General features: G+C 54.4%; 3 protein-coding genes across 6 annotated transcripts in view; 2 read left to right on the top strand and 1 right to left on the bottom strand.

The window, feature by feature from the left end:
- The window catches only part of PARL (presenilin associated rhomboid like), a 33,525-nt gene extending 32,316 nt beyond the window's left edge, over positions 1 to 1,209 (top strand). The window contains exon 10 of the mRNA XM_045852017.1: positions 884 to 1,209. Within this exon, the coding sequence (XP_045707973.1) occupies positions 884 to 995 (112 nt within the window). The 3' untranslated portion in view covers positions 996 to 1,209. The remainder of the gene's footprint in view (positions 1 to 883) is intronic.
- A 3,530-nt stretch (positions 1,210 to 4,739) lies between these two features.
- MAP6D1 (MAP6 domain containing 1) lies at positions 4,740 to 15,023 on the top strand. The gene is made up of 3 exons (XM_045851599.1): positions 4,740 to 5,119; positions 11,910 to 12,027; positions 12,582 to 15,023. Exons 1-3 carry the CDS (start codon positions 4,740 to 4,742, stop codon positions 12,660 to 12,662), a joined length of 579 nt encoding a protein of 192 aa, XP_045707555.1. The 3' UTR covers positions 12,663 to 15,023.
- A 1,136-nt stretch (positions 15,024 to 16,159) lies between these two features.
- The window catches only part of YEATS2 (YEATS domain containing 2), an 85,188-nt gene continuing 79,783 nt past the window's right edge, over positions 16,160 to 21,564 (bottom strand). For all 4 annotated transcript variants that reach the window (XM_045851326.1, XM_045851329.1, XM_045851328.1 and 1 more), the window contains 3 exons: positions 20,873 to 20,947; positions 19,979 to 20,052; positions 16,160 to 17,935 (listed from right to left, as the gene is read on the bottom strand). In XM_045851326.1, coding sequence (XP_045707282.1) covers positions 17,827 to 17,935; positions 19,979 to 20,052; positions 20,873 to 20,947 — 258 coding nt within the window. In that variant the 3' untranslated portion in view covers positions 16,160 to 17,826. The remainder of the gene's footprint in view (positions 17,936 to 19,978; positions 20,053 to 20,872; positions 20,948 to 21,564) is intronic.

The following is a 21,564-nucleotide window of genomic DNA, read 5'->3' as shown; positions in this document are numbered from 1 at the left end:
CATTTTGGGTCAACCCCACCTCCTCCAGTAAGCTCTCCAGGCCTCTCCCCCAGGACAAGAGCCTCATGCAGCCTGTGCTGCCCTCAGGTGGGGCACCTGGTCTTGCAGAACCTAGACCTCTCCACTTCTCAAAAGCAGGTCCTTCTCGTCTGTCAATCATTCTGTGCCCTTCAGCTTATAGTAGATGCTCCCTCGTGCTGCAGTGCCGAGTGCACACAGTAGTTAGAGCGCAGGCTTGAGTCTCGTTTGCGTTTGGTGATTCCTAGCTGTGCAGCGTGAGCAAGTTAAGACTAAAACTCTCCAAGTGCTTCCTCTTCCTCAGCTCATTGCTTCAGGCTCCTTTTAGGCAGTTTTTAACAGGAGAGTGGGGATTGGAACTGTAATTTAAAAGGTGGGCAGAATTTGGATGAGCTGATGACCCTTTGTGTAGCCAGGTGGAAAATGATGAAAAGCATTTAAACCAGCTGTCATTAGTAAACTCTACTTGTGAATTTTCTCACCAGGTTGAGACTCAGCAGACTGACCTGCTGTTAGCACCTGGGCAGATTCCCTTCTCTCAGATGTGGTTCCCTCATGTCGGTGACAGGAGAAGGGAGGCTTGGCTTGCGGGGCTGTGGCGGACCCAGAGGAGTGTGCGTGCAGGAAGCGCTTAGACTGTTCAGATCAGTCACACGCGGTCTCGCCCTTCTTAGGTCTTTTCCATACTCCATGTGGTAAAGGTAACTCATAGACTTATAGCAAATCAATCAATCAGCTATTTTAATAAGCTAGGTAGTAAATGACAGTGGCATTAATTTTTAAATGTGAATTTGATATCATTGTACTTACCACTTGTATGTCACACTGTTTGAATGTTGGGCCTGCTTTGTTTTCTCTTCCCCAGATGGTATATTACTTACGGTCATGAACTCATCTGGAAGAACAGGGAGCCTCTAGTGAAAATTTGGCATGAAATGAGGACTAACAGCCCCAAAAAAGGAGGCGGCTCAAAGTAAAATGGGCTGGACAATACCAATGCCCCCGTCCATGGCCTGAAAGCCCCAGGAACGCATCGGCCCCGGAGCGCCCGGGTCTCTGCTCCTGCCTGGGAGGCCCGGCATGTGCAGCTTTCCCAGTATTTTACACTGTGTCCTCAGTACATGTCTCATTAGAAAGCGAACTATGACAGAGTTGCAAAATAAAGGTTTGTATCTCTAGTTTGTAAACAGACGGTGTGTGTCTCTTTTGAAGAACACTCATGTCGCCCTGGAATCTCGTTACATGGGATGCGGCTGGAGCCGCGAGCCCGGCAGGTGCGCGGGGACAGATCTGATGGAAGCTTGGAGGGAAGCCTAGAACGGCTCCCGGGTTTCTGCACGTTGGCCTCCTCGAATCCCTGCTGAGCGCCCACTTTCACCTGCCCACCCCTTCCCTGGGTTGGCTGACAGACTGAAGTTAAGAGTGTCTTCTCTCCGGTCTGAAACAACAGCTGCAGTATTTTCTAGATGTTCTCAAGAAAGGTAATGTTTCCTGGCAATGAGTAACATAAAGAGAGCTTTTTGGGGGGTTTTTGCTTTTCTGGGTTAAAATTGTAGCTTAATTAAGACTTACAGGAAGTACCTTGGATGAACTCAGACGAGTCTGAGCCTAACTGCATCTCACACTGGAAGACGAACGCTCTTTGAGCTGAAACATCGTGCTGACATGGCAGACAGCGGCCATCGTAGTAGCTTCACTTTCGTGGGAATAACTTGCCCTCATGATTGCGAAGTATTTCTAGGAAACACAATATGAGAACTTAAGTTTTTCTTAGGGATTTACAGGAGAGCTCTTAGTGTTTTAGTGACTGCAAAGGTTGCACCACACTGCCACCTCACACTGGAGAGGAGGCGAGGCCCTGGCTTGCGAGGCGCAGGGCACAGAGCGTTGGGCTCTTTGCAGCGGTGGGAGTCGTGCCCACCTCCCACGGTGCGGACAGCGGAGCGACAGCCTGTCCCCAGGGCACAGGAGTTGTCTGGGATTTGGCATTGCTTCACATCTTTTTCCCATCCAAGCATCCAGGATTTGGCATTTTTTTTGTCTTTTCCACTCTACTGTGAAGTACCAGTATTCTTACCAGACAGAGGATTCTGCTCTAAACCAATGTCATTCCCAGGAGAATTTTTTTAACCCAGTCCCCATTTTGCCTGGAAGGAACCAGGGCAGTCGTGTGGGAACTGCCCAAGGTCACACCGCTGTGCTCTGATGGTTTGGAGTGTGATGCCAGCAACACTGTGATGTCTGGATAAGGCAAGAAGTGTTTTCAGAGATAGCATGGGAGGCTGAGATCACAGGGACGTGTCACAGGGAGCCCAGAATGAAAGGCATGGCTTGCCGGGGGCAGACCAGGGGAGCAGCCTGCGAAGACCTGTCTGTTCTCCCCGCTCTGGGATGCTCAGGGAGGAGCATTAGAAAATCAAGTGCCGGAAGCACTTCTGTCTCCATCACGTCCCTCCCTCGATGCCGGAGCCCTGGAGCAGCCGAGCGCTGTCTTCCCCAGGAGAGGCCCTGGAGGGCAGCACCCAGCTCTGGAAGCGTAAGCCTTACTGCCCGCAGGTTTGGCAGTTGCCCCTACTCTCCTGTTTGCCCACTAGGGTATTTTACTTTCTCATTTTGGCTTCTCTGCTGACACTTGATCACCCCAAGAAGGTGTTCTGCCCGGATTGAGTGCTTTTCAGGCTGTGCCGCCTCCTCTGCCTCTTCAGTGTGGCACCCCCAGGATTGTCCCCTTCGCAGCTGTCTCTTCCCCACTTACTGCGGCTTCAGTCATCACTTGTGAGCGTGTCTCCTGACCTCTGAACTCCCTGAGTGAATATCTCCGTACGCTGACTCAGTATGTGTGTCTGCTGTGTGCCAGGTGTGTTCCAGGTGCTGGGCCCCACCGTGCAGGCACCTCAACTGTAATTGCTGGCTCCAGGGGCGGTACCGCCCATCGGAACTGGAAACTGGGAAGCCATTCTAGATTTTCCTCTCACCTCTTGTTTTGCACCCCCTCCTCTCCACCCCCAGGGCCGCACCTTAGTTCAGCCCCCTGTCTCTAACCCGGACTGTTGAGACTGCTCCAGCTGGTCTGTGATGTGTCCTTGTACTTTTCCATATGGCCTCGGAGTGCTAAACACGCTTCAGTCATTCCCGATTGTCGCCTGTGAAAAACTTAAGGCTACCTAGGGCCGCCGGTGTCTGGCCCCTGCTGCCTCTGCCTGCAGCCTTATTCCTTGGGACCCTGCATTCCCCCAGGCCAGTTACCCTCCCTCACCCCACTCAGGGGTCCAGGCGCCCAGCAGCGCCTTGCACTCTTCCTGGCTGTCTTCCTCCAGTTCTGTCACACTGGTTTTCCTGTCTGCCGCTCCGCTACACTGGGAACTTCCTGAAGGCACCCAGCATTCTTCCAGGCACTTGTAAGTGCCCTTTGTTGTCTGATGAACGAGGTGAACACGAGAAGACATGCTTTTTTTGGTAGTTTTTTTTTCTGCCTCCTGCACACCTGAATATTTTAGTCACCAAATCTAGGTGGCTAGCTCAGGGCCTGGTCCGGAGGTCACACAAAGGCAGCTGGCCCACCAGGAGAGCCGCTGTATCCCCCACTGTCTTCACAGCATGCTCTTGCCAGGCAGCCGTTGTGTCACTTTGCTGTGACTTCAGGCTCAGACAGGCAGTGGTTTGGAAGAGGAACCGGCCTTGTAACCACCGGGGCTGTGCTGCAGTCCTCTCTGAGGTGGAGCACATTGGACACCATCCAACTGTGTGCTTGAAATGGAGCTCTGGATAATAAGTGCTGTTTCATTAGTGTTATTAGTGTAATTGGTCTGCGGTGCGCAGGGAGGCCATGTGTCAAATATTCAGGAACCCTCTGATACTGCATGCAGTAGACTGACCCCTTAGCCTGGAGAGTTACCCAAATACAGCTCTGCAATAAAACAAGAATGTAGGTCCAGAAGGGAAGGGAACGTTTGTAGCATTACTAGTGGTCAAAAATTTGTGGCAGTTTTATGAACTAAATAAAGCCTTCTACCATGCTTTACAATTAGAACCTCGGGAAAGGTCGGTTGAGGGCTAATGCCAGTTCTCAGTGGAAACCCATTGGCTGTCACAAATTAGCATTGCAAAGGCAAATAATTGGGTGACTCACGGCTGATTCAAACGTGTGTTCTTTGGGAAGCATAGCCCCAAGTTTTCCCTGTGATCCCCTCATCTATGCACCTGCCCTGTGTGACTGAGTCCCCGCGGTGCAGCCTGGCCCAAATGCAGCAGCCACGATGGTCCCCCGAGAAAAACACCCGCGCAGAGACAAACACCCGTGCGGAGGCGAGCTGTACTGAGAGGTGACTGAGGTTGATCCCCAAGGATCTCACCCTCTGGCCCTCGCCCTCTGCATAGCCAGACCTGATTTATAAGACAACATTTAGGAAACTTTGGATTAAATTATGACACATCTAAAAGTTGGACCCTTGTCAAAGCCTCCAGGCGGTTTCGTCTCCCCCATCCTCGCTTCTGCGCCCTTCCGGTCGCGCGCTCTTCCCTGGCCCTCGCCCCGCTCCAGCTGTGCACACACAGGTCCCAACCCCCCCACCCCAGGCTTTCGCGGAGCCCTCCCGCCTCCCACCTGGCCACCCTCCGCCAAAGGGCGGCGCTGCAGTGGCGCTGGGGGGCCGCGGGGGCGGGGATGCCAGGCAGGGGCGGCGCGACCCGAGCGGGGAGCCGAGCGGCGGCGCAGGGCCGGCATGGCGTGGCCCTGCATCAGCCGCCTCTGCTGCCTGGCGCGGCGCTGGAACCAGCTCGACCGCTCAGACGTGGCGGTGCCTCTGACCCTGCACAACTACTCGGACCTCGAGAGCGAGGAGCCGCGCCCCGGCGGTGCTGCCTCACGCACAGGCGCGTCCTCCGCAGGCATCCGGGGCCCCGGCCGGGATGTGCCGCTCACTCAGTACCAGCGGGACTTTGGCTCGTGGCCCGCGCCCACGAGGCCGAGAGATGCCACCCAGGGGCGCAGGCCGGGAGCGGTCGGCCGCAGGGGCAAGTCCCCCGCCTCCCCTGTCCGGGGGATCTACGTGCTCCCCATCGGTGATGCGGACACGGCTGCAGCAGCGACCACATCGTACAGGTATGGGGGCCGGGAGCAGTGAGGACTGGGATGGATGGGTGCGAGGGGGTGCCCGGAACCCTCATCCCACACGACTTCAAGAGCGCCGGCGGCCTCAAAGGTCATTCCGTTTGGTCCGTGGGCGGGCAGGCGTCTCTTTCGCTGCTCCCTGACCAGCCTCGGAGAGAAAGAGCGAGCACCTCCGCACCTCCGCTAACGGGGAGCTCACGACCTCACTCGCAGCCGGCTCCCTCCTTGGGCCGCACCGAGTCAGAAAGCCCTGTCTTAGACTGAGTTGAAATCTGCTTCCCCTTAACTTCCACCAGGTGGGCCCAGCCACCGGAGCGGTGCGCGCAGGCAGACCGCCTGAGCTCCCTCTGGTGGTCCCCTGGGGACCCCACTGACTGAGGGCCGCTGACCTGGCTTTCACTGAGAACAGGTCGGCGGGTCCTCCCCACGCACAGCGCCCCCCAGCTCGGCCCCAGGACGCCTGAGGGCTTTCTCCCTTCTTTCATTACAAAACTCGGACATACTGTAGAAAAACGAGAAATTACAGAAATAAGCCCACCCCAATCTGGTAGTTCCTTCTACCAGGGGGGTCCAACCTGTGGCCTGTGGGCTGCGTGCAGCCCAGGATGGCTGTGAATGCGGCTCAACACAAAATTGTAAATTTATGAGATTTTTTTTGTGATTACGCCCCACAACATATTTAATGTGTGGCCCCAAGACAACTTTGCTTCTTCCAGTGTGGCCCAGAGATACCAAAAGTTTGGACACCCCTGAGGGATCCTAACATGCATTTGAGTGCATGTTTATTTATAATTATTACAGGGTTAGTTTCTTACTGTATATGTTGTGGATGTCTGTCCATACTTCTAGATGTTCTTCCACAACGTGATTTTTAATAGATGTAAAGTATTTTATCCTATAGATATGCGTCTATCTATCTGTCTGTCTAAATACTGTTAATCTACTGTCATGTTATTGAATATTCTTATCTAGGGCTATAACAAACACTAGTCCTTTGGTCCAGTTACTTCACTTCCAGGAATTTTCCCTATGTGGTGTGGAGCTAAGGAATGTAAGGTCTGTTGCAACATTGTACAGCAAAAGGTGCAAACAACCCCACTGTCTTGCTGACAGACAGGACTGGTTAACTATGGCTCCGCCATAGGTTGGGCCACAGGGAAGCCCAGAATGCACTGACAACAGAAGCCCCCCTACAGGTCCGCATCGAGCCCTGGCCGGGGAGCTCACCGGGTCAGGGCCTGGTCCCCATGCCTGCGGTTGGAGGCTCAGTCCCAGTCGGGGCACATACAAGAATCAACCCATGAATGCGTGATTGAGTGGAGCAACAGATCGATGCTTCACTCTCTCTCTTCCTCTCTCTCTAAAACCAATAAATAAAAATAAAAATAAAAGGTTCACATCAAACCAGCAATATGCGCAATACCATGCCTACTACTATTTGCCTTTTCAAAAGGGGTGTTGACATACACATATCTGCTCCAATAAGCACAGGATATCTCGGCATGAATGGTGACCTTTGAGAGAGCCATAGAGGGGCGAGAAGGGTGGGTCCTGCCCAGGGAGGAAAGAGACTGAGTGACTTTTCTCTCTATCTCTTGGACCATTACCTTAAAAAATGTACAGGCGTTACCTTTGAAAAATAAAAAACTTTTTAGAAAAAAAATTACTTCTGTGATAAGCATCCTTATAGCTAAATCTTTGCTCCCATCATAATTTCTTTAGTATAAATTCCTACCTGTGGCATTAAAGGGCAAAGAGGTATGCACTTTCCACCTCAGTTTTAGTTTTTTAAAATTATTTTTAAATTTTAATTATTTTATTATTGTTCAAGTACAGTTGTCTGTAATTAGCCCCCACCCCCAGCACAGCCATCCCCACCTCCCTCCCCTGCTTCCACTCCCCCTTGGTTTTGTCCATAGATCCTTTATAGTTGTTCCTGAAAACCCTTCCCCTTCCCCCCCGCCCCATCATCCCCTCCCACCTCCCATCTGGTTACTGTCAGATTGTTCTTAATTTCAATGACTCTGGTTATATTTTGCTTAGGTTCCACTAACAGGTCAGATCATATGGTATTTGTCCCTCACCACCTGGCTTATTTCACTGAGCATAATGCTCTCCAGTTCCACCCATGCTGTCTCAGTTTTAGTTTTGAATCAACTGTACTGAGGTACAGTTTCCAGACAGTAAAATCCATCCACTCTAAGTGTACAGTTGGGTGGCTTTTGTATAAGCCCGGGCACCACCGCCATTATCAAGGCATATAGAACTTCTGTCTCCCCAGGGCTCCTTCCTGGGCCTGCAGTTTTTAAGAACTTGATAGGGCCCTGGCTGGTGTGGCTCGGAGGATTGACCATCAGCCTGCGAATGGAAAAGTCGCCTGTTCGATTCCCTGTCAGGGCACAGGCCTGGGTTGTGGGCTGGGTCCCCAGTTGGGGGTGTGCGAGAGGCAACCAGCTGATGTTTCTCTCACACATCACTGTTTCTCTCCCTCTCTTTCTCCCTCCCTTCACCTCTCTTAGAAATAAATAAATAAATACAATCTTTAAAAGAAAGGACTTGATAGGGACTGGTTGTTGCAGGGTGGGTGTGTGTTTGGGGGCATATGCTCTCACTTGTGGTGGTGTTGGGGGCAGGGAGGAGGGGTCAGTTCTGGCTGCTGCACCACGCCGCTCTGAGCGGGCTGGAGGTGCCTGAATGGTGAGGCCTGGAAGGCCAAGATCCTGGGTGTGCAGCGCCTTCCCACGGCTGATGTTCCAGGTGCCAGGAGCAGGACGAGGGGTGGTGCACTCAGGGAGCAGCTCCGGCTCAGGGAGGGAAGCACGTTCTAATGATGAGAACTGAAGATGGGACCTCTGCCTCTCGCGGTGCTGAGCTCTGCTCACTGGGATGTTCGAGCAAAGGCTGGGCTTCAGACTCGTGGTGAGCAGATGGCGGGCCTGAACATGCTGCTGGTCCTCCCAGCTCCAGTGATGCTAGAGGCACTGATTATTGCTCTTCTTAACATGCAGTGGGCGTCAGGCTCAGGACTTCCCATGGACGGTCTCCTTGGGACTTCACAGTAACCCCCTGGAATCGGCTCAGTTCTTGCTGGCTCCATTTCACAGATGAGGGACTTGAACAGCTGTCACACGCTCCCACAGAGCAGGCAGTGGAACCTGATATGTCTCCCTTGATCAATTTTTTAAAAAAGACATTATTTACTTATTTTTAGAGGGGGGGATGGAAAAAGAAGGAGACATTAGTGCGAGAGACAAACATTGATCAGTTGCCTCTGGCATGCCCCCATGGGCATGTGCCCTGACCGGGAATTGAACCAGCAACCACCCCAGTTTGCAGGACGATGCCCAACACACTGAGCCATGCCAGTCAGGGCTCAGAGACCAAATCTGCAGCCCCCACAGGTCATCCCCTAAGATGCTGCCTCCTGTGAGTCACTTGGTTTCTTGAATGGTGTCCTGCAGTGGTGGCCCTACTTCCTGCTGCATAAACCTGGCGGGACACTGGGCCTCTCTGCCCCTTTCCTCACCTGTGAAGCAGAAATAGCAAGAGCTTGGCTGCCTGTTCCCCGAACCCCTACAGAGACACAGCACCACTGCCAAACTTGCTCCCCCGCCCCCCCGGCCCCCCCCGGCCCCCCCACACCAGGCCAGCTGGCCTCTGTCCCAGCTCTAACCTGACCTGCACGATCTTTCCTGTCTGCCTTCTTGCAAGATGCACCTGACCTACGAGAGCTGTTTCCCTGCAGTGTCAGAGCAGTCATGGCCACTGCACCCAGCAGGTCCTGCCCGGCCTGGTCCCTGGTGTCCACGAGAAACGACATGCCTTACTTGCTGGGCCGCATGGACACAATGGGTCCTGCCCACAGCCAGCCCGCTGCCTCCTCCAGAACGGCCCTTCTCAGATCCTTCCCCTGGAATTCTGTGCCTGCTGGTCGGCACCTTGGGCCCCAGCCTAGCGCCACCCAGTTTTAGAAGAGCTCCTTCCTCAATCATCTCCCTGCTCCCTTCCTGAGGGAGCGGTGGGCAGGCCGACTGTGGAGTGCCACAGGCCTCAGCTCCCTGGTCTCCCAGCGCCCACCACGAAGGCTCACACTTTGGGGCGTATCAGTAACCCTGCTTTCCAGCTGAGGGAACGAAGGCTCCAAGAGGTTAAGGGATTTGTTTAAGCCACGTTGAGCTGAGAACCAGGCCTCTGGGTCCTCAGCCCAGGGCTCTCTGAGTGGCCCTGGGAGGCCCGCCACCCTCAGGGGGAGGGGTGGCAGCCCTGGGGTCCCGCTGAGACCCACACAAGGTGGGCAGTGGTAGAATCTGCTTGGTTAGGGGAGGCACAGTGGCCTGGGCTAGTCCTAGTTTTTTAAAATTTACCTTTAGAAAGAAGGGAAGGGAGGGAGAGAAACATTGACATGCCAGCGACTGGCTGTTTCTCGCACGCCCTCAACCCAGGACGTGCCCTGACTAGGAATCGAACTGGTGACCTTTCAGTGCACAGGCCAGCACTCTATCCACTGAGCCACACCAGCCAGGGCAGTCCTACATTTTTGTTTTTAAGATTTTAAATTTTTATTTATCTATTTTTAGAGAGAGGGTAAGGGAGGGAGAAAGGGAGAGAAACATCAGTGTGTGAGAGAAACATCGATTGGCCGCCTCTTGCACACCCACACCCGGGGACCGACCCACAACCCAGGTGTGTTCCCTGACTGAGAATCGATGTGACAGATCCTTTTGCTTTAATAAGACCAAGCCCATCCAAGCTGCACTGGTCGGGGCTCTTACCTTCTTGACCAGAGCCATGAGTCTGCCTTCCTCTCTCCTGAGCAGTCTGCAGGTGCTGCTGATTCTGTCTGTGGTCCCTTCTGTGTCCCTGCTCCAGCCCCTGTCACCAAGGCCCCAGCCCCAGCCCCAGCCCCGCTGCAGCAGCAGCAGCAGCCGCAGGTCCTGCTCCAGCCCCTGGCCCTGGTCACTTCCCACTCTGGGACGCCCGCAGCCACCCTGGAGCAGCAGCTTGGGATGCCAAGCCCAAGGCCCAGCTCAGTTTGGGGACAGAAGGGCACACCCAGGGGAGGACCTGCTTCCCCAGGAGAAACGGAGCAGCAGATGGCTCAGGCATCTGGTCTTTGGAAGCTTGCAGCCTCGGCAGCAAAAACGATCTACTGGGGCCCGGGCCCAGCCCCGTGCCAGCTCGCCTCCTGGCACCCGGACAGCGGCCCCTTGCGCATGCAGCCCGCCCCGTGCGGCCCAGCTGCGCCCCTGCCGAGGAGAACAGGCAGCTTTGTTGATTGACCTCAGGCCCAGAAACCCAGCCAGAGCCGTGGGTGGGGTGAGACGGGAGCGGACCCCGCCCACGTGCGGTGCCGCCCCAGCCAGCTGGATGCTCTCCCACAGAACGTGGCCTCAACGAGGGGCTCCAGTGGACACGGCAGGTCTCTCCCTTCCCGAGCTCACCAGCTAGTCGTGGAGTTGATACAATTAAAATAGGTCTTTTTCGTTCAGAGGAATTGAGAAGTCAAGTCTTCATCAAAAGAATGCTGCTCCTGGACACGGAGCAAAGTGGTCAGCCTTGGCCCTGCCCCCCGGGAGCCAGCTGGCCCTGCTGCGCACCAGTCCTCATGTGCAGAGCCCTGCAAAGGAGCCAGAACATCTTCTAGGTTTTTGTCACGGTCGCTGTGATTTATTCTCTTTTGAAGCAATGAATAAGACAAATTATTAAAAACTAAACGTAACGTTGATCCTTATTTTCCTTCTCACTTTGCTGTGCTGGGCGCTGTCCGGGCCAGCACCTCCTAGGGACGTAGGGCCACCTGTGGCCCGTGTTGGAAGTGAGTGGCCTTCACTGGTTCCGGGCCTCTAAGGTTCCGTGAAAGTGGCCCAGAGACAATACAGGGAGCACCGGCGGGGAGGGCCGGGACCTTTGTCTCTGAGGCCCAGCACCCACCAGGTGCTTGCAGTTTGGGATGAATAAGATCCAGGTGCTGACCAAGCTCCTTCCTAACCCCCTGCCCCAGCTGCCAGAGCCAGTTGCTCATCGGCAATAAGGGAGTTCAGTGTCCCCTACTTAATTGGGGTGGGGAGGGTGAGGGCCAGGTGAGCGGACTTCACAGTGGATGAGGGGGAGGCCGGGCTGGACGACCTTTCTCGAGAAGTGGCTCTGCCTAGGGAGTGCGTCTCCTCCGCTAGTTTTGTTTGTTTTTAAGATTTTATTCAGTTTAGAGAGGTGGGAGGGGACAGAGGAAGAGAAACGTCGATGTGCGAGAGGTACATTGATCAGCTGCCTCTCACACGCCCCCAGCTGGGGACCTGGCCTGCAACCCAGGCATGTGCCCTGACTAGGAATCGAACCTGTGACATTTTGGTTTGCAGGCTGGAGCTCATTCCACTGGGCCACACCAGCCAGGGCCGTTTTGTTTTTAAATAAATATGTTAATTTTAAAGAGGAGCGAAGGAGAGTGCAAGCATGCGACATGGATTCGAGAAACACCGATTGGTCTCCTCCCATACACACCCCAGCCAGGATGGAACCCACAGCCTAGGTATGTGCCCGGACCCGGAATCAAGCCCCCAGCCTTTTGGCTTATAGGATGGTGCTCCAACCGAGCCAAACCGGCCAGGGCTCCTAGTCGTTTTTGTAAAGAGAAAAAGGAGCACATGGAGCCGAAGCAGGATTTCAGCAGTGGGCACAACCAAGAATATTCCAAGAAGCATAGGGCAAGGGCAGTGGCCGCTGCACGGTCAGGGGACGGGGTGGCTGGCCCTGGGTGAGGCTGTGACCATGTTCTCTGCTCCAGACAGGAATTCCAGGCCTGGACTGGAGTGAAGCCGTCAAGATCCACGAAGGCAAAACCCACCACGGTTATCACAACCCACAGCTCTGGATGGGATGGCAGCCCTGGGGCCAGCTTCCAGGTCAGCCGGAAGCTGGTGCTGCGGGACGAGGGGCTGGGCACCTTGGGGACAGGCCTTTTCCTGGTTGCGGACCGGGAGTCAGATTTAATGGTGTGAAATGGCCGTGTGGCTGGGGTGGCAGTGTCCTGAGCACCCAGGCATCCCCCCAACGAAGGTAAAGCAGGGGCCCCTAAAGCGGTAGGCCAGGAGGGTCTCCCCCAGTGCTGGCCTCTCGGGTGCGCAGGGTCTCTCTCCCTCCTCCGTCCCAGCCTCTCCCGTGGCCACCGAGCAGCAGTGACAGGTGTTTGTGGGAGAGAAGAGAAGGTGGAGGGAGGGGAGGGCCAGTCAGCTTCCTGATTCCACCCCAAGGCGGCTTCAGGGCGCAGAGTGGAAGGTCCGTGGGCCAGGTGTGACCTGCTAATGCGGTGACCTGCCCACTGCGGAGGGTCCCCGAGGGCCCTTCGGTTAGGTTAGCAGTCTCAGTTCCTGGAAGACAAGGGGGAAGCACTTTCCTGGAGCTGGGGGAGAGGAAGTGGAGGAGGCCCAGTGACACGTGGCCACGTTTCGTTTTCCAGGTGCCTGAGGCGAGGAAGAAGTTCGCTCCTAACCCCTCAGCCATTTTTCAGGCTTCAGCCCCCGGGATCCTGCACGTGTGACAGCCCGGCAGTGAGCAGCGCCGCTGGGCCGGGAGGGGTCAGAACCACTGCGCCAGGACACTGCGGTGGGAGCTCCCACGGACCGTCTGCTGCTGCCAGAGGGGGAGGGTCCGTCTTTCCCACCGTGGTCGCTGTCCCCCCTCTCCAAGCTGCCACCCGGCCGCAGGCCTGCGCACAGCAGGGGACAGACAGACACGCCACCACCAGGTTCAACTCTGGACCTCAGCCATCCTCTTCCTCCTTGAAGAAGGAAGCATGTGGAAGGCTTCCGGTCTTTTTAAATGGCCCTTTTAGACACCCTTCGGTTTTTAAAGCTGGAGAACCTGAGGACCAGTTCTGTTGCGAACTGAACTGGTTGGTTGGCGGGGGCGGGGCTGAGGTGTAGGGACATCACGGGCCCCTGGAAGAACCCGCCGCGTCCACCTCGCTTCCCCAGGCCGCACGACGGTGCTGTCACCTACGGCGGGCAACCCAGGGGAGTGCCTGTCCTACAGGCGGCCCCACACGTTCAAGTTGTAGAAGTCTTAGGTTATCACCTGCATGTGATTCACAGTCATCAGGAAGTAATTTCTGAAAGAAGAGGGTACAGATCACAGGGTTTCAGTTTCAAAGACACAATTGATGGCCAAAATCCCTTATGTTTTAACCACACATCAGCGTTTCTTGGGAGGAGTGCTCGGACTAGTGAACCACCGAATGCCGCTTCCGTTGTGCGAGGTTTCTGAGCCCCACATTCTATTACCAATTCCACCTTTTCTTCCCATGTTGACAATTTGAAGAGAACTACCATCCACACTTTCTAAGAATCGGGAGTTTTTAGAAGACGGCCGCATCAGCCTCAGTCCCTACAGGACTAACCTTGCCCGCCCGCTGGTGACCGGGAGCTCACTGCCTGCTGAGGAGGCAGCCCATTCCATCCTTGGAAAGCTCTCTCCTTTCTCCGCGAGTCCCGCCCATGCGAGTCCCACCCAAGTCCCACCCGTGCGGTGTGGGAGTGAGCCTGGTGCTGTTTGCATCGCAGCCCTTCACACACTAGGGAGGAGTTTATTCCCTTCTTAAAGATCAGAGGCACAATTTAGGCCAATTCTGGTTAAGAAAACTGGAGGACTTCCCTTTGGATCTGTGCCCCTCTCCAGCCTCCAAGTGGCTCCGGTCTGGAGCACTTACCTAAGCCATAATAGAGGTGGCACTCGGGTCTCAGAACCACCCCAGAGTGCAGGCGGGGCTGTTTCCAGCTCAGGCCGCAAAGGGGGCAAACCCGCGGGGGTGCTAGTGCTGGCAGGCACGGCCCACCCCTAATCCCTGCAAAGGGAATGGAGGCTCTGAGAATACTGGGAGGGAACCAAACCGCGTGCTTACACAGAATCCTGTTCTTTCAGACCTCGTTGGCTTAGGAGGTGTTTCTAAGGGACTGCCTGCTGGGCATTCTGTGGGACATGAGCACATTAACTGAACAGTCTCGGATTTTACTAACATGCAGAAATGTACTGTTTTAATTTCTTGTTCACTTCTTTAATTATAAACGAGCACTTCTCCTATGACTTCCTTCTTCATCCTCCCCATGACAATAAGGACTAAATCTCTTTGCTGCTGGTGTCCCTGGAGGCTCATCCAGACTGGGAACGCTCGCTTTGGGATGCAGTCCACACTGGTGTTAAATGCAGTCCCTCACAGAACCCACGGACCTCGCCTGTCACACTTCGCATGCCCCTTTCCCCACCCTCATGCCCCCACCCCCCGGGAACCTAGGGTAGAACTGTCTGACGCTCGTCTTGGACTCCGATCTTGCCTCCTCTGCTCATTCGCTGTGAGCGGTTGAAGCTTCCGTTTCCTACCTGCACAACCAGGCTGATAACCCTACCTGGCTCAGAAAACCCTTGTTTTGGTGCAGGGTGCTTAGGAAACGGCCAACCGAGCACAGCTATGGCCACTTCTTTCCGGCCCAGGCACCCCTCCCCGCTTCCCCAGGGACCGGCTCTGTTCTCTGGCGCTGTGCTTCATCTACTCCAACGCCACCCACACAGCCCCCCTCACTAGATGCTGCCCAGCACACTATCCCAGCGGGGAGGAGGTGGGCCTGCTCCATTCTGGCATAACCACACGCCCAAGAACCTTTCTGGATGCACTAGAACAGACGGCTTTTCAAACTCCCCGACCTGGTAACCTTCCTTATTAGACCAAATTATTAGGAGATCGGGTTCTGAAGAAACTTCCTCTCTGACTCTGGCTCTCAGTAAACCCTAACATGGTGTTACCTGTTATGCATCCCATACACACAACACACATTGACCGAGACAGACGGGCACTGGAATATTAATGGGGGTTATCCTTAAGATGGGGATTTATGAGTAATTTTCCATATTTCACACCTTATTTACTAAAGTTCTATATAATAAACATTTTTGTATTTAATTCTGTAAAAAGCTTTTTAAAATAAAAAGTTCAACCTGTTAGCTGATTTCAGCCGAAAGAGCTCACCATTAGCGACGCGAACCCCAAGCCAGCACCGCCGGCAGCCGCCTTGTGTCACCTGGGAGGCTGCTCTGCCCACCCAGCCGGCGGGGGACCCCCCAGGTCCTCCCACCTGCAGTCATTCAGAGCGAGGCCCCTCCTCTCTGTGCTCTGTGGTGCTCCAAACACAAAAACCCCCACCACAAATACACTTCCATTCCCACGGTAACTCCAGGACTGCAGGCCAGGCTCCAGGAAGCAGTTTTTGAGCAAGCCTGGCCCCACTGGCAGGTGGCCCTGCAGCCTGTGCTGGGTGGAGGGGGCGACCTCCCCTGTGAGCACCCAACTGACCCTGCGGGCCCCAGGTGGCCAGCCCCTCTGGGCAGTGAGAGCGCAGCCCCAATCAAGGTGCTGCCTGTGGCACCCATGTCTGCCTGCTCGGTGGCTCCTGTAAAACCGAGGCTGAGACACATCCAGGGAGGGAGCCTAAGCCCCATTCTCCTTCCTCCGGGCGATGCCCCTCCCTGCGGGTTGACACCAAGTCTGGTGCCAAGAAAGCGGTGTGCCTCCCATGGAGGGGGGGGGCGGCTTTCAAAGCCTTCGGTTTCTTCCTGAGGGTGGATGTGTCCCGGTGTTTTTGGTCGTTTTCTTAGCCATTATGAAGGCAGACGGTCTGTCGGGGCTGCCGCAGGAGTAACTGCGTCAGGACCTAGATGCAGTCACCTCCATCCTGCCCAACAAACCAGTGAGTCTGTCACACAGGAGCTGCTGCTCCCTCCGCCTTGGCTCTGAGCTGAGTTCTGTTTTCCTCTGCCCCAAGCTGACAGTATGTCAGTATGTCCAAGGTCAACATGCATCTTCCCAAAGTTTTCAGACTTTTATGTAACTGTTACCCTTTTCTTGCATAGCCTCAAGTTCTTTTTGGGAAGAAGAGGAAGACTTTCACACATAAGTACCTGTATCTTTACCCCATCCTGGCTTTCTGACCTAATGTAGGAAGAACCCCACCAAGGTGTTATGTAGTGCTTCAAACTCAGAAGAACCCGTCACAAATACTAAAAGATTTATTGTAGGTATTTTTGTTACACAATTATGTTACACATTATGATACAAATACAGTTGAAACATTAACACAAATGGAGATTAATTCATTTAATATTTCTTTTGCAAAAAGATAATTTCTTTAGGCCTCCACCCCTTAGGACACCTGTTCCATCTGGATGAAACCCTCTGCCCCGCAGAACCGCCACTGCCCGCCGCCGCCCGCACCTGTGCACTGGCCCGTGGCCCTCGCCCGGGGCGCCCCCCAGAACCCAGCTGAGCCTGCACTGCCGCTCTGTCACCAAGCCAGGGCACGCCCGTGCCTTACCCAACAGACTCCCTCCGCACCTGAAGTGCTCAGGTGCTGAACAGAGCAGGTGCTCTCTTGCCCTGTCACCCCCTTCTTTCCCTGACAAACATCTGCAGGACCGGTGACAACGAACTGTCGTCTGGGTGAATTTCTTTAACTGCTCACGGGCTTCAAAAGGTCTCCAAGCAGCTTCCCAACAGAATAAGTTAATCCCTTTCCTTCCACACAAACTGTGAGGAACCCCGGGCCAAAGTGTCTTTAGACAGAACCGGACATCATCCAGGTAGACGGCTAAAACACCTTCCTCCTCCTCTCCACTTCTCCTCCCATTTCAGACACAATCTTCTCTCACAGCCTCTGAGCAGACACCCCTGTCTTTTGGCTTCAGCAGTCATTTCTCTACCCTTAAGGCACTCACAACTGTTTTCTTGGAAACCCCTTTCTTCTTGCGAAAACTTGAGAGGAACAGGACATGGACCCAAGGACGACCCCAGCAGGCCTGTCGTAGGAGCTGGTCCCCGTCGCCCAGCATGGACGGGCAGCAGAAGCTGCTGCAGACCACACTAGGTGCCTGGCAAGGACCAGCTCTCTGCTGGGCACAGGCAGAGCGCGCACCAGCCTGCCGAGAGCCCAGGGTCTGCAGGTATTGTCTACTGTGAACACAGTAAGCTCCTGCTTGCAGTTGAATGTTTCCGGGCCAGGGCTGGGATCAGCCCATCCCCTGACCTGGGCTTGTCTACCCCTCGTCTCTGACTGGTTGGAGCAGCGCTCCTGTGCTCTGCAAAAGCAGAGTTTACCGTCTGCAACCTCCCAGGCCTTTGTGTCTTCCGCACAAAGTCTGATGCACGTGGACTGAGCACAGACCCCCACACCGCGGCGACCCGCCCCGGGCTGAAGCCTAGTCCTTCTCCAGATGTAACCAGGGTAACTGGGGGGCTGCCTGCAACCCCAGCCCACGGCATGGATGAGGTCTCTAGCCTGCCAGATTCATGTTCTGACTCCTGGAGGGAAACTTGGGCCCAAGGTGGCACCACGAGGACACCCTGAGGGGATAAGAACCCAAGACACAGGGCCCGGCCCAGCTCAGGGAGCCGCTCGCGGAGCTGCACGGAGTGAAGGAACGCCAGCTGACAGAGCACGGGCCCCGGGCTTCACTATGGAGTCAGGGGACTGTCCTGAAGGCACCCGGCCCGGGAGTGAGCACTCTGGTGACACAGCGAGTCAGGTGGAGGCAGGGGGCTGGCGGCCGGGATGCTCCGAGGCACAGAAATCCACCCCTGGCTCCAAACACGAGAGTCATCGCAGTCTGACGCTTCGGATGCAGCTCCAGATCCCGCTCCTGCAGGGGCACCTTCCTGCCACTCACTGGTCTTCATTCAGGATCCCCATGTGTTTGTTTGTGAGGAAGTCCAGGAAAGGAATGTTGCAGATGGCCTGATGAATATTACTCACTGTAATTTCTTTGGGAATCCTGGTCCAAGAAACAAAGGCTGTTAGGTACGATTCTCTCAAGCATCTAGTAAGTTAAACAATTCATCCAAAGGACCAACGTCTGCACAGGCCCTGACACGAGGGGATAAGGGTGCGTGACACGTGTGGCTTAGGGCCCCCTGGGGAAAGGAGTGGCCAGGTGCGCTCTCCCCACGTCCTATCAGTCCTGCCTGTGGCGAGGCCCCGGCCGCCCTCCTTCGTCAGCCTGATTCAGGGCTCGGATCCGTCTCCCCAGTCACAGGCCTGAGGTGGATTTCAAGAAGCTGGCTGAATGACTAAGAAAAAAGATGCTGAGGATTGAGAAAAAGCTAAGTAAAGCACACAGCAGAACAACTGCATTTCTGTAATTCAGTCTTAGTAGACTGAAAGCTGAGGCAAAGCCCACGGAACTCTGGGGCCACGTTTCCCATCTCTCGGTGAGATGGCGATGCCAAGTGCGATGTCAAATGTTCCCATCAAAAGTACCCAAGTCCCTATTTAAGAAAGAGATCAAAACTATGAACAGTAAAGTAACAACAAACTCACAACTATCAACAACTGAACCTAAAAAAATCCACACAAACTAAGCAAACAACTAGAACAGGAACAGAATCACGGAAATGGAGATCACATGGAGGGTTATCAGGGGGAGGGGGAAGGGGAGGCTGGGGGAAGGTACAGGGAGTAAGCAGCACAAATGGTAGGCACAAAATAGACAGGGGAGGTTAAGAATGGTATGGGAAATGGAGAAGCTGAAGAACTTATATGTACGACCCACGGACATGAACCAAGGGGGGAACTGCTGGAGGGAGGGGAGTACCAGGCAGAGAGAGGACAAAGCAGGGGAAACTGGGACAGCTGTCATAGCATAATCAGTAAAACATACTTAAAAAAATGACGCGCCCAAGTCCCTCTGTGCCTCCACATCAGGACCACGGAGGTGGGCGGGCGGGCACCACAGCGGGCACTTGGCCCACCCAATTTCAGGCTGCACAATAAGCAGCACAACGGGAACTCCTATTTCCCCCTCCTTTTTCTTTTCTTTTTAAAAAGATTTTGTTTGTTTTTAGAGAGAGGGGAAGGCATGCAGAAAGAAAGGAGGAGGAACAATGATGTGAGGGAGAAACATCTATCAGCTGCCTCTTTTGAGCGCTCCGACCAGGGACCAAACCTGCAACCCAGAATGTGCCCCGGCCAGGAATCGAACTAAGGAGCTTTTGGTTCTTGGGACCACGCCCGCCCAGCCGATCCTCACTGGCCGGTGTTCGTCAAGGCCTCTTCCGCACCGCTCGATGCACCCCACTCCCGGGAAGTCGGACCGAATACTCCTGTCATGCAGGCCTCCCTACCCCTGGGGCACCGCTGCAGCTTTATGAGCATATGGCAGCCTTCATGCACAGTGGGGCAAAACGTCCCCTGCGGAAGGACTGCTGGGACGTGGACACCACTGGCCTGCCCGTCTGCCGTTCTTTCAGGGTCCAGGAAAAAGAGCAAAATTCAGGGTCCTCACCGTTGATAACTAGAAAGGCAGTGAAGACAGTGGCGAGCCTGTGGGCTCTATAGCAGTGACACCCGAGTGTGAAGCCGGGCTCCACCCTGCATTTGCTGGGACAGCCAGATGTGACCACCACAAAGCCGGGGCTCCCAGCTGCTGAGCAGGGGCTATGAGTTTTGCGATGAAGAGAACTTAGGTAATCTGGGTGATGCCTGGCCCCAACGTCCGACACGTAATGGGCACGGTCATTATCTTCAATGCAAAGAGCTGGTATCTGTTCGGCCCTGCAACCTAGCGGAGCCCCGCTGAGCCATGCCTCTGCAGTGGTGACGGGGACGCCACCGAACGCTGGGCAAAGCTGAGCTCCCATGGCCAAACTGCGCTCTCACCACAGCCACGCCGACCCTGGGCCTGCGGGCTCTGAGTGCGTCCCCACACGGACGCCTGCAGCTCCGGCTGGACTGACGTACGTGAACAGCACCTGCCGGGCACTCCACGGTCAGGAAACACCTGTGAGCTTGCCGTCACTGCCTACAGAGACCGAGGTACCTGTTGTGGGGCGCCGCCTGGTACCCGACCGCCAGCGCTTGTCTCAGGATGTCACTCACCAGCTGCTCCGTGGCCTACAACAGAACACGCTGTCACTGTCACAAACGGCCATCTGCTCGCAGGCGAGAAGGGACGGACCTGATCCCACCCCATCCCCTGCACCTTGTAAACAAGTACATCTAAGGACCGAAAGTCTTGAAGAAAAATTTAAAGGTTCGAGTAACAGACTGTGAATAACATGCCACAATGCCAGAAGCCATGACTCCGAGAAACTGAATGGGAGTAATTTTCATTAATCAGATTGTTTTTAAAATTTTTTCAAAACATTTTTTCATTTGAGAGAGGCAGACATTGATTTATTGTTCCACTTATGCATTCGTTGGTTGCTTCTTGTATGTGCCCTGACCAGGGTTCAAACGTGCAAACTTAGGTACTGGGGCAATGCTAATCGTGCGCTCTTAAGGAAAACAAGTGAGGTTATTTGTGAGGCACCCCTGGAGGGGACACACCAGGGAAGGGACAGTTGTGCTGTTGTGACAGGTACAGAAACCCAAGGCTCTGCCTTGTCACCTCCTGAAACAATGGGAGCACCAACTGTCACCTCAGACTGCTTAAAAAGCACTGGAAACAACACTAAATATAACGTTAGAGTGGTATCAGCAAAGAAACTCTTACTGGAGGTTTTAACACTTAGAAGAACCATACTTTAGTTCATCTAAAATTTTAGAAAAAAAAAAAAAAACTAGAAAACTAAATAAACTTAAGCCTCAATAAGATGAGAAATCTTAAAACTTGTCATGTCTGTTCTATGTCTGTCCTTGTCCCTTACTCAGAACAGCCTGGCGTGCAGACTGCCCCACCTGGCTGTCCCCTCTGCCGCCAGCAGGCACCCACCTTTAAAATCATGTCCTCCACCACCGACGCGTACACATTCTTGTGAAGCGCCACGGGCTGCAGGGTGATCCCGATCTGGAAAAGCAGGAGGCGGCACTCACTCCCACTTCTACATCAAAACACCTCTCTCTCAGCAGGCACCCAAAGAGAGGGCCGGTTGGAATCAGATATCCCATTTCTCCACATTCTGAGTGATGGTTAAAAATGTTATTACAGTCCCGCATTCACCCCCAAATTCCCTTCGTGGGACCAGCACGCTGGGATGCCTGGACCCAGACTCAGGCCCTGTTTGCAAAGGTGACGAAGACATACTTGAAATGTGTGTCTTGTCCCATCTTTCACCTCCCCCTGTGAGTGAAAACAAACACTGCCTCCCACTCTGGGCCCCACGCCACTGCAGGGGTGGCTGGTGGACAGCTGCCAAGCGCCCTGGAAGGGTAACCCTTGCTCCCCTGTACCAGGAGGTACATCCTCACCACAGACAGGGCACCTGGGAGCTGTGAAAATGCGAGGGGCAGCTTACCCTCTGAAGTGTGACTTGGAAATACTATGACATGCCTCATGAAAGAAAGGTGTTTTTACTGAGGCAAACTGGAAGAAAGGAGATGAAAGTAAAAAACTATGTAGCTGCCTCTGCTTCAATCCCATGTTCAACAAGCAGCCTTTCCCCATGTAATCTGATTTCTTGCCCA

Source organism: Phyllostomus hastatus, unplaced genomic scaffold (genome assembly GCF_019186645.2).
Source record: "Phyllostomus hastatus isolate PE091 unplaced genomic scaffold, TTU_PhHast_1.1 phas_contig_86, whole genome shotgun sequence".
Taxonomy (NCBI): domain Eukaryota; kingdom Metazoa; phylum Chordata; class Mammalia; order Chiroptera; family Phyllostomidae; genus Phyllostomus; species Phyllostomus hastatus.
Note: the sequence above shows the minus strand (reverse complement) of the source record. Positions and strands in the feature narration are given on the sequence as shown.